Raw genomic sequence first — 12,302 nt, forward strand, 5'->3', positions numbered from 1 at the left:
GGGGGGGGGGGGTGGGGGGGGGGGGGGGTGGGGGGGGGGGGGGGTGGGGGGGGGGGGGGGTGGGGGGGGGGGGGGGTGGGGGGGGGGGGGGGTGGGGGGGGGGGGGGGTGGGGGGGGGGGGGGGTGGGGGGGGGGGGGGGTGGGGGGGGGGGGGGGTGGGGGGGGGGGGGGGTGGGGGGGGGGGGGGGTGGGGGGGGGGGGGGGTGGGGGGGGGGGGGGGTGGGGGGGGGGGGGGGTGGGGGGGGGGGGGGGTGGGGGGGGGGGGGGGTGGGGGGGGGGGGGGGTGGGGGGGGGGGGGGGTGGGGGGGGGGGGGGGTGGGGGGGGGGGGGGGTGGGGGGGGGGGGGGGTGGGGGGGGGGGGGGGTGGGGGGGGGGGGGGGTGGGGGGGGGGGGGGGTGGGGGGGGGGGGGGGTGGGGGGGGGGGGGGGTGGGGGGGGGGGGGGGTGGGGGGGGGGGGGGGTGGGGGGGGGGGGGGGTGGGGGGGGGGGGGGGTGGGGGGGGGGGGGGGTGGGGGGGGGGGGGGGTGGGGGGGGGGGGGGGTGGGGGGGGGGGGGGGTGGGGGGGGGGGGGGGTGGGGGGGGGGGGGGGTGGGGGGGGGGGGGGGTGGGGGGGGGGGGGGGTGGGGGGGGGGGGGGGTGGGGGGGGGGGGGGGTGGGGGGGGGGGGGGGTGGGGGGGGGGGGGGGTGGGGGGGGGGGGGGGTGGGGGGGGGGGGGGGTGGGGGGGGGGGGGGGTGGGGGGGGGGGGGGGTGGGGGGGGGGGGGGGTGGGGGGGGGGGGGGGGGGGGGTGGGGGGGGGGGGGGGGGGGGGGGGGGGCGGGCGCGGGGGGGGGGGGGGGGGGGGGGGGGGGGGGGGGGGGGGGGGGGGGGGGGGGGGGTGGCGGGGGGGGGGGGGGGGGGGGGGGGGCGGGGGGGGGGGGGGGGGGTGGGTGGGGGGGGGGGTGGGGGGGGGGGGGGGTGGGGGGGGGGGGGGAGGGGGGGGGGGGGGGGTGGGGGGGGGGGGGGGTGTGGCCATGCTGGCAGGAGCTGATGGGAATTGTAGTCCATGAACATCTGGAGTGCCATAGGTTCGCCACCACTGGTGTAAGGCAATTAACTGTCAACAAGGGCCAGTGCAAGAGAACAGGCCTAAGGTTTGGCAACTCTTACCTCTATGGTTACAGAATGATCAGGTATCTTTTCATAGTCCAAAACACTTGAATTGCTCACTAGCACTTGTACTGCGCCTACATTCACAATCTGTTGGGGTGTCACTGAGAAGGCAAATGCATCTGGACCATGCAAGGACAACTTAAAGGTGCCATTGGAACCCTGTTCATAAAAAAAGGTAGGATGCTCAGAAATTTGAAGTTTTCAACCCTCTTTGTGTGAATAAGCATAAAACTTGTTCCAAATCTATAGTTTTCAGGTTCTTCTGTTTATTTACTTGTTTATTTTAAAGGTATATAGGCATTCCACTTGTTTAAAGTGGTTTTCAAAACACAGATAAAAGTTTGCTTCTCAGGGATTCAAAAAACAGTTGAATAATCTGAATCTCATCCACACAAAATTCTGAGAACTCTCCTCACGTGCTCACCTTGTCAGGATCATAGGCCACAATGCTCAGGCTGGTCACAGGTGTCCTTGGGGAAGCATGCTCCTCTATCTGACCAGAAAAGTTACTCACTGGAGAGTCTGAGAAGTTGCAGGCAGGATATTCACACGAATAGAATTGTGGGGTGTTGTCATTGAGATCAGTGACCTGGATAATCACAGTAGTGCTCACCTGTGCCACCTGCTGGTAAATGTTCAAACCTTTTTCTCGAGCCTATGTGGAAAAGCAAGGTATATAAACTGAGGCCTGGGGAGGAAGAAAGGAAAACAGTTCCCTCTTCTTAGAGCTGCTCCTTTGCTCACCACAACTTGGAGTTGCACCTCTTCACCTGGTATGCCCTCATGGTCTAGATTGCCACTCACAGTAATTACACCTGAGATATTGTTGATTGTAAACATGCTAGTGGCACCTAACAAAGAGGAAGAAACAGAATTCACCAGTCACATTGAAAAGCAAGGGATGCATCAATTGGATGGGGTAGCTCACTATTAATAGCTTTCCTTTACATAGTAGGAAATGGAGACACTCACGTTTTCCTTAAGACAACAAGCTGGGGTGGGGAGATGCAAGGAGAGTTTGCAAAGGCTAGCTGCATAGCATAGCACGTACTCTGGTTGCAACCCATTTCTGAAGACTCCTACAGCTTGTCACAGCAAAAATCACAGAGAGGTGTTGTTATCTCACAAAGGAAGAAAACAGCACCATGCCTTTTGGCCAAAGAACTGGGCCTAAGACAGTTGTGCTGGCCATAGTGGCAATGAGATGCTCTGGAGAGATGGGATGCTCTGGAGAGTTGTGTTGGATGCCATGTTCAAGCAAACAAGCAGCATCCCCCACAGTGTGCTTGGGAGAAGTTGCTGCTGATGAAAATGTTCTCCACAAGCAAAGCTGCAATGCTGGATTTAATGAAGGGCTCCTTCTCAACTGCCTCAGGCTTTAGGCAGCAGGGCAGGGGTCATCTGTCCACCCTGATACCACTTGAGACACCCATTGCAATATTACTAGGGATAGCTGCTTAGATAACCCATTATAGCTGATTATGCCATCTATCTCAATGAAGGAAGCATGACTGACTCTAGGAAAGAAGCAGGACCAGCACTTACGCACCATCCTTCTCTATTCACTACCCTGACTTCCCATTTAGTCCTTCAGTTTCTTGACATTTCCATTCCCAGTTATTATTGCTACTTCATTGATAGTCTGCCTTTCATACTCAAATTTGCAGATGACACAGTATGAGTAGAAATCTAATAACTAAGGTAATAAGACCAGGATTACAGTAGTCTAAAATTAGGGTTGCAGTCCCTCAGCTAGACTCACTTGAACAATGCCCCAAGACGTAGCAACATTGTTTCTGGTGGCATAACCAGAACAGTGTTGTGGGATGCTCTAGCATTTCTCTGAAACTCTATGGAATGATGTTGTGACATTGCCAGACACATTACCCCTCCTCTACATTTTTCTCCCACTGATCCAGTAAGTGCTAGAAGAGAATGAGTACTTCGGAATGGGTTGAGTATTAGACATGATATGTTAAGCAATGCAAAAACAGTACCATGTAAGTATAAAAACAAACTAGTGAGATCAGGATAACAGATACAGCAAGCAGATAACACTTACTATATACAGACGTATAGTTCACAGTCCCGTTTGTAAAAAAAACCCCATCTCTAAATGGTATAAACCATGCCAATAAAGGTTGATGATGATGGTATAAACCACAACAACCTTGACCCTTTGGCAAATAATGGACTCAAAGACTCTGAGGCCCAGCTCCACCCTTCCACCCTTCTGCCACTCACCAACAATGTTATAATAGATGATATCATTCACCTCCTTGTCTCTATCAATTGCCAGCACAGTCAACACTGGGGTTCCCTGGAATGAATAAGCCTCAATTTAGGTACAGCTTACTTTACATGGAAACAACATAGCTCCATCTAATTTTCCAAGTAGTCTTTATAGATGTGCATTTGACAATGGCTTGATGTACAGGAATTATAATTGGAAGATGACACTTTCTATGGCACAGATCCAAACCTTATCACCTGGTACTTTCTGCATATCAACCTGCTATTAAAAGCATGGCAGCTATTAAAAGCATGGTAGCTCCCTCTCTATCTGGCATGCATTGCCATGGGGAAAGTTGTGCAAGTTGAAGCATTTAGTTTCTTGGGCCTTTCCCCAAGTCCCAGTAGGTTCAGTAAGCAAAGAAATCAGACAAGAGGGTAAAGGTCACCACTCAGCTTAGAGCCAATGAGACAATGATGTGCACTCTCAGCTGTTCTCAGACAAAGCCATTGTGTGCAGCATGGCTCACCCTTCATGCAGTTGGCTAACAGAGGCAGGTCAGGCCATGGCAAGATGGGGCTGACGGGTACTACATAGATGACACCACATCCCTTTCTTGCTCAGTAGCCAGGCATGCTGCCTTGCCAACAAAAACCCTCTTCAGACAACATTGTGCATTGAAATCTCTGCCACTCAAAGTAGGCAAGCAACAGGACAAAAGTACAGCATCTATATACACAGCTCAATCCATCTTATCAGAAATGCTTAACTCTGGACTCCATCCTGTTGATTAGGATACCCTGGACATCCCAAACATGGGGATGGAGCCTAAGAATATGTACTTTACAAGCATGTAAATGTTGTGCTCAGATTCCAGCAATGACAGCTATGCCAGGTGGCTGGGGCAGTGCACTCATTCCTGCTCTCCCTCGACACAAATTGATTTCAACATCCAATGTCATCTGAAGTTTCCCCTTGTAGTGACTGGGGTCAGTTATGATTCATACTGGTATGAAAGCACACCCTGAAAGGAACAATATGCCAAATCCAGCTCCTCTCACAGATTTTACAACTTTTCCATATCAAAAGTGGCCATGCCAAAAGCTACAGAGTTCAGACACTTGAGGGCTGGAACTAAAAGAGCTGAACAGAGGCGCCTCACCAAGGGGCAATTCTCTGGTACGGAGCCTATGTACGGCTCTCCCAGGAACTGCGGATCCAGATCAGCCACATCAACAACAGTAACAGATAGGTAGGCTGTGTTACTCTGATAGACAGTTACACCATCCCACAGTCCTCCACCATCCTGGAGAATAAAAAGACAACAATAACTTGAGTTTGTCAATGCCTTCTCTCTGCCCACCCAAGAACAGTTCTCCCACCCTCCGAATCACACACTGAGCTTTCCTCACAGAACATCCCCTGCACATAGTGTGTGTGTGTGTTGTGTGTGTAAAGTGCTGTTAAGATGTTAAGAGGTATTGTCAAGTCACAGCAAACCTATGGTGTCCTGATAGATTTTCTAGGCAAGAGATATTTAGAGGTACAGCCCGGAAACCCCACAGCACCCCAGTGATTCCAGCCGTGAAAGCCTTTGACAATATATTTAGAGGTAGTTTGGCATTGCCTGCCTCGGCATCATGATCCTGAACTTTCTTGGTGGTCTCCCACCCAAGCTACAACCAGGGCCAACCCCACTCAGCTTCTGAGATCTGATGAGATCAGGCTAACCTGCCATGCAGGTCAGGGGCCTACATGTTCACAGCTTTCTTCTGATATTTTACAGTGTAAGGCTTATTAGCAATTTTTCCTCCTTGAACACAAAGACCTGAAACATTTCATGCATCAGCAAATGAGATGGACCCAAAGGGAGGGTGTGTTGATAAAGGCAGATATTGATGTAGGCATGGTGATTTTCAGTGTAAGCGTCACTGCCTGAAAAGCTACTCTGATCAATTAATGCAAATAAAGGTCAGCTTAGTGCCTACAACTGCTCCTCCCACAGGATCTGGCCATCCTTTATTTACCATAAATATTCCATGGAGAGAGTTCCCCTTCCCTCCCCTCCCTTTCAGTATTCTCCTTACCCTGGCTCTGATCTTGATTCTGTAAAAAGTGCTCTTGTTATTGTAACTGAGTGAACTGTTCAACACCACAGTGCCGTTAAACATGATGTAGAAAAGATGGTAATTTGTCTCATTGTTTGGAATGACCTGTGGACAGTACACAAGGAAAAACACATGAGGGCTCCCAAGAATGCCTTTATAGCAAAAGCATGTGCAGGAGTGGAATGAAAAGCTGAAACGGCTCTGGGGGAAAATGCACCAGAATGGTTCATGTGATCCTGATCAGGTTGTGTCTCCCTGCCCCAACCACAGAACAATGTTACCTGACACTTCTGGAAGACTCAGGCTCCAGCTCTGTATTTACTATCAGTATCTCTTCCATCTTCCACCTTATAAAACAGGTAATTATGAAGGGCACAGACTGAGCCTAGCAGCAGCCAGATGCAGTCTCCAGCACTTGTGATGAAGGGGTCCTGGCCCCCTGAAGGAGGACCAGGGCAATGCTGGCCTTCTAAAGGATGTCACTGCAGTCAAAGTAGCATTTGCAGCCTTCCAGAGCAACAGCCTACCGGGCAATCTCTGGATACTGCCAAACTCTCAGCAAAAGACATTTCAGTCTGAAGTAGCAAACTCAAATGATGGGATCCAAATCGTCGACAATTTGCTGCCATTTAGTGGAATCTTAAAATTTAATATCCTAGGATCCAGATCAGCCACCTCACCCTGCCTAATGATAGGACTGGGCCTGCTAACTTCCCCAAGATGTTAAGAGGTATTTGGTTAGATGTTCTTTTGGGCACAGCTTAGCAGATCTCTGTGTTTAAGAGGCCAGATGTGAGAAATTAACTTCCTTGTTTTTCAGCTCAGTGACAGAGTGCATGTTTTGTATTCACTGGGTTCCAGTTACAGTCCCTAGCATCGCCAAACAGTAGGATTGGGAAAAAACTTTCTATGAGACCCCAGAGGAGAATAGTTAGTCAGACCAGGCAGCACTGAGGCACTTCAGTCTGTGTAAAGCAGGGAACTCTCAAACTGTAATACTTACTTCTTCAATTGTATATGACACTTGTCCAGCACTTCCTGTATCTTCATCTTTAGCCAAAACTGTATAGATTGAAGAGCCAATGGCTGTATTCTGAAAGACAGAAAATGGGCCACCAAATTTGGAAAAGGTTTGGGAAAGGTAAAGAGGAACAGGAATCCCACCCAGAATAATTCAAGAACTAACTGATTCCCATGTCAGCCTGACCAGAGAAAGTCTTCAGTGGTCGATGTAGTATTATTAGCAAAACTGGACATCTTCACTAGTGTCTCAGCCAATTTAAATAGTACTAGTTGTGGATTTCATGCAGGCAGTACAGCAGTGACCCCCCAGTGTGGTGCATGTAGGTGCATGGCACTGACCAGTGTGTTTTCTGGTGCCCACACAACATAAAGCCAATAGTGGCTTTCCTCCACCTCAGAGGAGTAGGAGGTGAACCAAAAGACATCAACATTGGGCCTACAGCAGAATCCATTGAGTAATAGCTGCCTCTATCATGAAAAGATGCTTGGTTTGGAACTTCTCAACATTTTATAATTGGCCCCAACCCCCAAGGCAGTCATTTTGTGTTGCTGCCCACTACCCATTCTCAAAATTCCAGTAGTACTTACAGGATCAATAAGGTTGGAGACCCCTGCAAAAGAGCACTAATCATGACTCAGAGATGTAACAACATAAGAACATAAGAACAAGCCAGATGGATCAGACCAGAGTCCATCTAGTCCAGCTCTGCTACTCGCAGTGGCCCACCCAACAACCATGGATGCAAGGGAAAATGAATACCATTGCCCTATCTCTTATCTCATCTGCTTTGGGAATTCCTAGAATTCCCACAAGAAGTTGATTAGATTTCAGGCTGAAGCTCTAGAACAAAGAATGCACTGTAAGACCATAAGAAAATTAATATTGCATATATCAGAACATCCAGAGTACCAGACTATGCCTAACAAGTGGGGGCACACACAGACTTGCAGGGTTAATTTCATTTTCCCTCCCCCACTATTTCCTCTTTCTGTTCTTTATTTATACTTATATCCTGCCCTTCCTCTGGGTAACAGGGCCCAGGTTGGCTCGCAACAGTTCAATGACCAGTCAATCAACAACAATCAAATATACATAATATAAAAAATACACAATAGTAAGATAATATCCAAACAAACATTAAAATAAAACATCATCAGCTTTCACCCAGCAACCTACATCCCAGACTGCTATCAAAACCAGGCAGCAATGCTGATAAAGTGGGAAATTGCCATCAACCATCCTCAACAGAATGCCCGGCAGAACAACTCCATCTTGTAGACTATGGACTCTAAAAAGGTCTTGCAGGGCCTAGATGTCAGCTGACAAAGAGGTCTACCAGGCAGGGGACTCTAATGAAAAAGTTCTTGCCCTCATTGAAGACAGTTGAGTCACGTGGGCACAACCATAGCATTCGTGTGGGGGGAACATATAGGGAGATGCAGTTCCCTGAAAGGCCCCATTGTCCCCTTTTCCTGTTTCCCTCTCTCCTTCCCACCCACCAGTCAACCTACCTTTACCTGCCCCTGTCTTCAGCTTTCAGTCCTTTTCTCAACTTGTCAGCCTGTTCCTGGGAAAACTCTGCTCTGTTCCAGTCACTGTGCTGTTTTGGCCAGTGGCCGAGTTGCATGTTAAGAATCTGCAAAGACCTTCATGGGACACCTCACTTTCTCATGCATCTCCCTCCTCAGACTATTTCCTCTTTTCCTCTTCCTGGCAGCCACCATATCCTCATCTTTCCATGAGTCCTTTCTTTCTTACCCAGCTACACACATTTATCTGCCCCCCCCCCCATCTTCAGCCACATTTATTATTTATTTGCTTCCTTTACAGCATTTTTCTTTCCTCCATTTGATCCTCACATCAACTCCAAAACTCTACGCACTACACCACACTGGCTTTATAGGGTGGCTGCGGTTAAACAACAGCAAACCACCAGGTCTGATGAGTTATGTAAGTCAAGTGGCAGCAAGTTGACCAGTGGTTACTACTGAGCCTGGTTGTTATGAGTCATCCCTCAAACGCCAAAACCTTTTGCTGACAGAAGGCATTTTTCCAATCTCTGGATTTAAGTATTCAGAGAAGAGGTCACACTGAGAATTAGCAAATTAAAGTTGATTTTTGCAGTTATTGTGCTTATGTTCTTTTTCATGAGTACTTCTATTGAGACCATCTCCATGAGTTACTAACAAAATAGGAACCAGTCCCTAAAATAAGGAACAGGTGACAGGGTGATTAGAGAGGGGAATTAAAACATCACAAAATGAGAAAGAGAAGTTGCATTGTTCGTCTGGATGTAAAATCTGATGTACAGGTACCTCAAGAACATCTGTCATGTAGGGTTCATTTATAAATATTGGCAAATTGTCATTCCGGTCTTTTACCATGATGGTGAGTTTTTTTACAACCTGTTGGGAAAGAGAAGAGCTTAAGGAGACTAGTTGGAGAGACTTCAGCTCCCAAGTGATCTATATCTAAACAAAGGACCATCTGAAACATGGGAATATAGCGATGAGATGTAAAGGAAGGAAATATGCACACATCTTCAACAGTTAATGAAAAAGGAAATACCAACAAATACAGCTCAGCTGATCATGGATGGATGAGAGGAACTGAATCAGCAGAAATGCCCTCTTCTACACAACCATGATTGCCACAGAAGCCTTTTCATCTTTTGCATTATTATATGGGCCTTTCTTGAACTGAACTCATAACTGACACTGCAATCCAGGTAGGGTTACAAGTGGCATGGAAAAGAGGGCTTTTCAAAAAACCCTCTGGCTGCCTGAAATGCCCTTATAGGTGAAATAATGGTTTATGCTGTACCGTTGCATAAGCCCGTGGATCCGAGATAGCTGCCTTCCTATGGCTTTATCATGGTAGAAGCTGATTAACATCAACTCCAGCCCCAGGGACACCTCAAGCCTGCCCAGCCTAGCTCTGTGGCTGTTCCCATGTCTGGGTTTGCCTATAGCATAGATGGGGTGTGGCCGGATGCCAACATGCTTTAGTAATTAATCACTTTTGATTTAGACCAACAGTTGCTGCTCCTGACAATCTGAGAGTTGGAAGAGTTGTTCTGAGGAATCTCACCTGTCCCATGCATATCATCTGCATTATCTTTCCTCAAGACGTTTCTTCGCTTACCTGATTATTGTTGTGGTCATCAACAGTAGCTTCAACCCTAATCAACTTTGTTTTCTAAAAGGGAAACACAGAGTATAAGTACTTTGTTAATGAGACAAGGTTATGAATTGGGATCAAAAGTGCTTCAGTTAGATTTCAGATTGGAGAAAATTCGAGCAAAGACCTTATTAACATTTAGACAGGCATCTAGTTTGAAGTCAGTAACAGGAAAATAGGACAAATCCATGATATTCCTGCAGGACTCTGTATGCAAGGGAGTAATACACTGAACAGAGTAAGGCTCAAGAGACTAAATGTGAATGCCTCACTATACAATCCAGAAAAACAACTTTCAGGTCTCAAAGCAGACCTTTTTCGTTAGAAGGTCTGACATCACCAGAATCACATTTATATCAAGACTTAATTACAGTGGCTGTCAGGTAATGGAATGGGCAATTGCTTTCATATTGGGATGGGAAGGAAATCAAGCTCTTGAACATTTAAGTATTAAAAAAAGGGAGAAGGAATTATTGGGGCATTATGGTTTATTTGATCTGCAACAACTTCATTGCAACCCTCCATAAAAGTCCTTGTAAAATATTCAAACAAAAGGTCCACTGGCTTTCCCTTGCCAGTTCTACCCAACCCGTTTAGTTTTATTGTTCCCTCATTCATCTTTACCTCATAATCCACTGTCTGCTTCAGTGTCACATTGCCTGTGTCACTGCTAACAGAGAAGTAGTAGGCTTCTGTGCCTGTCATACCATATGTCAACTCATCCTTGTCAGCATCCACAGCCACCAGCTTAAAAAGCCAGGCTCCTGCAATGATAAGAGAGAGACAGAATTTCAAGCTACCTATGTCAAAGTGACCTCTGTGAAAAACCATCACCTATGAAAAAAAATCTGAGGAGAAACAGTTTGTGGTGCCATCAGGCTGGATGTTGGGGCAAAAATTTAGGACTTCAGCTGATGGCTCAGCAGGGAGCCCCCAGAGGTCAGCTGTGTGCATATATTTTCAATGAAATACAGGACTTTCATAAGGCTATTAAGTCTAGAGCCAAAATGTATTAAATTGCATCACTGGAAACACTCCAGTCTAGAATGATTTCCAGTTACTTTGAATCCTCTTTCCTTTCCATCCTTAATCTGCGTATGGACAATAAAGAGACAATTCATTAATGTGTCTTGATCTTTTCATCCTAGCCAAGAGGTAGGGGAGAGAAGGGCATCTTCTCTCCCCTAGCATGAATCTCACAGACAACACATTTATCATTGCTTTTTGAATTTCAGATCAGTATTTTCTCCTTTACTCACCTATAGGTGTGTCTTCGGGCAAAGAGAAGGTAGTATTCATTGTGAATTGTGGTGCTGTGTTCCCTGATGCTGCAAAGGAAACAGTTGGCTAGAGTGAATTTCCCTCCATTGAATTTTTGTGTCTCTCTTCTTCCATTCCAACCTATGCAAGATATTTTCTGACTTTCCCAATACAGAGAAGCTAATGCTATGGGTTTCCAAATGATTTAAGTACAGGAAAGATTTCCTGTAAGAGTAGTGCCCAATGACAGCAAAGCTTCATTCCGGGCTATCAGGACATTGAAAAATTGCTCAATTCAGCCCAGGTCTGAAGACAACAGTTGTTGTTTTTTACTTTAATCACCTGTTACTGAAGACAGCAGGAACCATTCTTGATTCCCACAACCAAATCCTGTGTATGTTTACTCAGAGGTAACCCTCACTGATTTCTAGTTAGAGTGTACAGGACTACAACTTTAGTCCTCTAGAGCAGTCATCTGACTCAAGCTTGGAAACTACTCTAGAGAGAAGACCCTACAGTTTCTGCAAAGATGGCAAGATAGGAGGGACTGGCTGGCTCTCATCTTGGAAAATCTTACCTGATGTATGGAACATGAAGAAAAGTATCCATGTGAGCCAAGCCATCCTGCTAGACCAAAGGGGCCAGAAAACACAGCATGGTAAAGGATGATCTGTCAGTGCAGAAACACCTGCATGCACACCCTTAGTGAGCAGTTTCTTGTAGGGGTAGGTTTCTCCTGAGAAACATTGTGAGAAAGGCAGAGTTTCAATCATCATCATCATCATCACCATCACCATCATCATCATCATCATCACTGTGATCGAGGACAAGAAAGTGACTATCATTGACATAGCAGTCCCCGGTGACAACAAGGTCACTGAAAAGGAACACGAGAAGGTCACTAGATACCGCGATTTGAAAATCAAGCTTTAGTGTCTATGGCACAAACCAGCTGAGGTCGTCCCAGTGGTAATCGGCACGCTGGGCGCCATCCCAAAAACACTAGGGCAGCACTTGAAATATCTTCGAATTAACAAAATTAACATCTATCAAATTCAGAAGGCAGCCCTGCTGGGATCCGCACGAATACTACGCCGATACATTACAACTTCCTAGACCTCTGGGTGAGGCTCGAATTGTAATGAAGGCCAACAACCAGCTAAAGATCTGGCAGCTGTGAAATCTACAATGATAATTTTGCACCAAAGTGCAAAAGACAAAGAGTGAATACCATAAAAATACAGTGCAAAGTAGAAGAGAAAACTGGCAAAAGAAGGCTCTCCATGGACAGTTCCTGGAAAAAATTGAGGGCAAAATTGGCAAGGAAAAAACCTGGTTGTGGCTCACA

At 47.5% G+C, this 12,302-nt stretch overlaps 1 protein-coding gene across 1 annotated transcript in view; it reads right to left on the reverse strand.

Moving 5' to 3' along the window:
* The window catches only part of CDHR2 (cadherin related family member 2), a 34,860-nt gene extending 23,171 nt beyond the window's left edge, over positions 1-11,689 (reverse strand). Inside the window, exons 1-12 of the mRNA XM_048487632.1 lie at positions 11,532-11,689; positions 10,954-11,022; positions 10,319-10,458; positions 9,659-9,712; positions 8,830-8,919; positions 6,494-6,583; positions 5,470-5,595; positions 4,545-4,688; positions 3,394-3,469; positions 1,894-2,000; positions 1,574-1,804; positions 1,147-1,308 (exon numbers count right to left, since the gene is read on the reverse strand). Coding sequence (XP_048343589.1) covers positions 1,147-1,308; positions 1,574-1,804; positions 1,894-2,000; positions 3,394-3,469; positions 4,545-4,688; positions 5,470-5,595; positions 6,494-6,583; positions 8,830-8,919; positions 9,659-9,712; positions 10,319-10,458; positions 10,954-11,022; positions 11,532-11,577 — 1,335 coding nt within the window. The 5' untranslated portion in view covers positions 11,578-11,689. The remainder of the gene's footprint in view (positions 1-1,146; positions 1,309-1,573; positions 1,805-1,893; positions 2,001-3,393; positions 3,470-4,544; positions 4,689-5,469; positions 5,596-6,493; positions 6,584-8,829; positions 8,920-9,658; positions 9,713-10,318; positions 10,459-10,953; positions 11,023-11,531) is intronic.
* Between the last annotated feature and the right edge of the window lie 613 nt (positions 11,690-12,302).

Source organism: Sphaerodactylus townsendi, linkage group LG03 (genome assembly GCF_021028975.2).
Source record: "Sphaerodactylus townsendi isolate TG3544 linkage group LG03, MPM_Stown_v2.3, whole genome shotgun sequence".
Taxonomy (NCBI): Eukaryota; Metazoa; Chordata; class Lepidosauria; order Squamata; family Sphaerodactylidae; genus Sphaerodactylus; species Sphaerodactylus townsendi.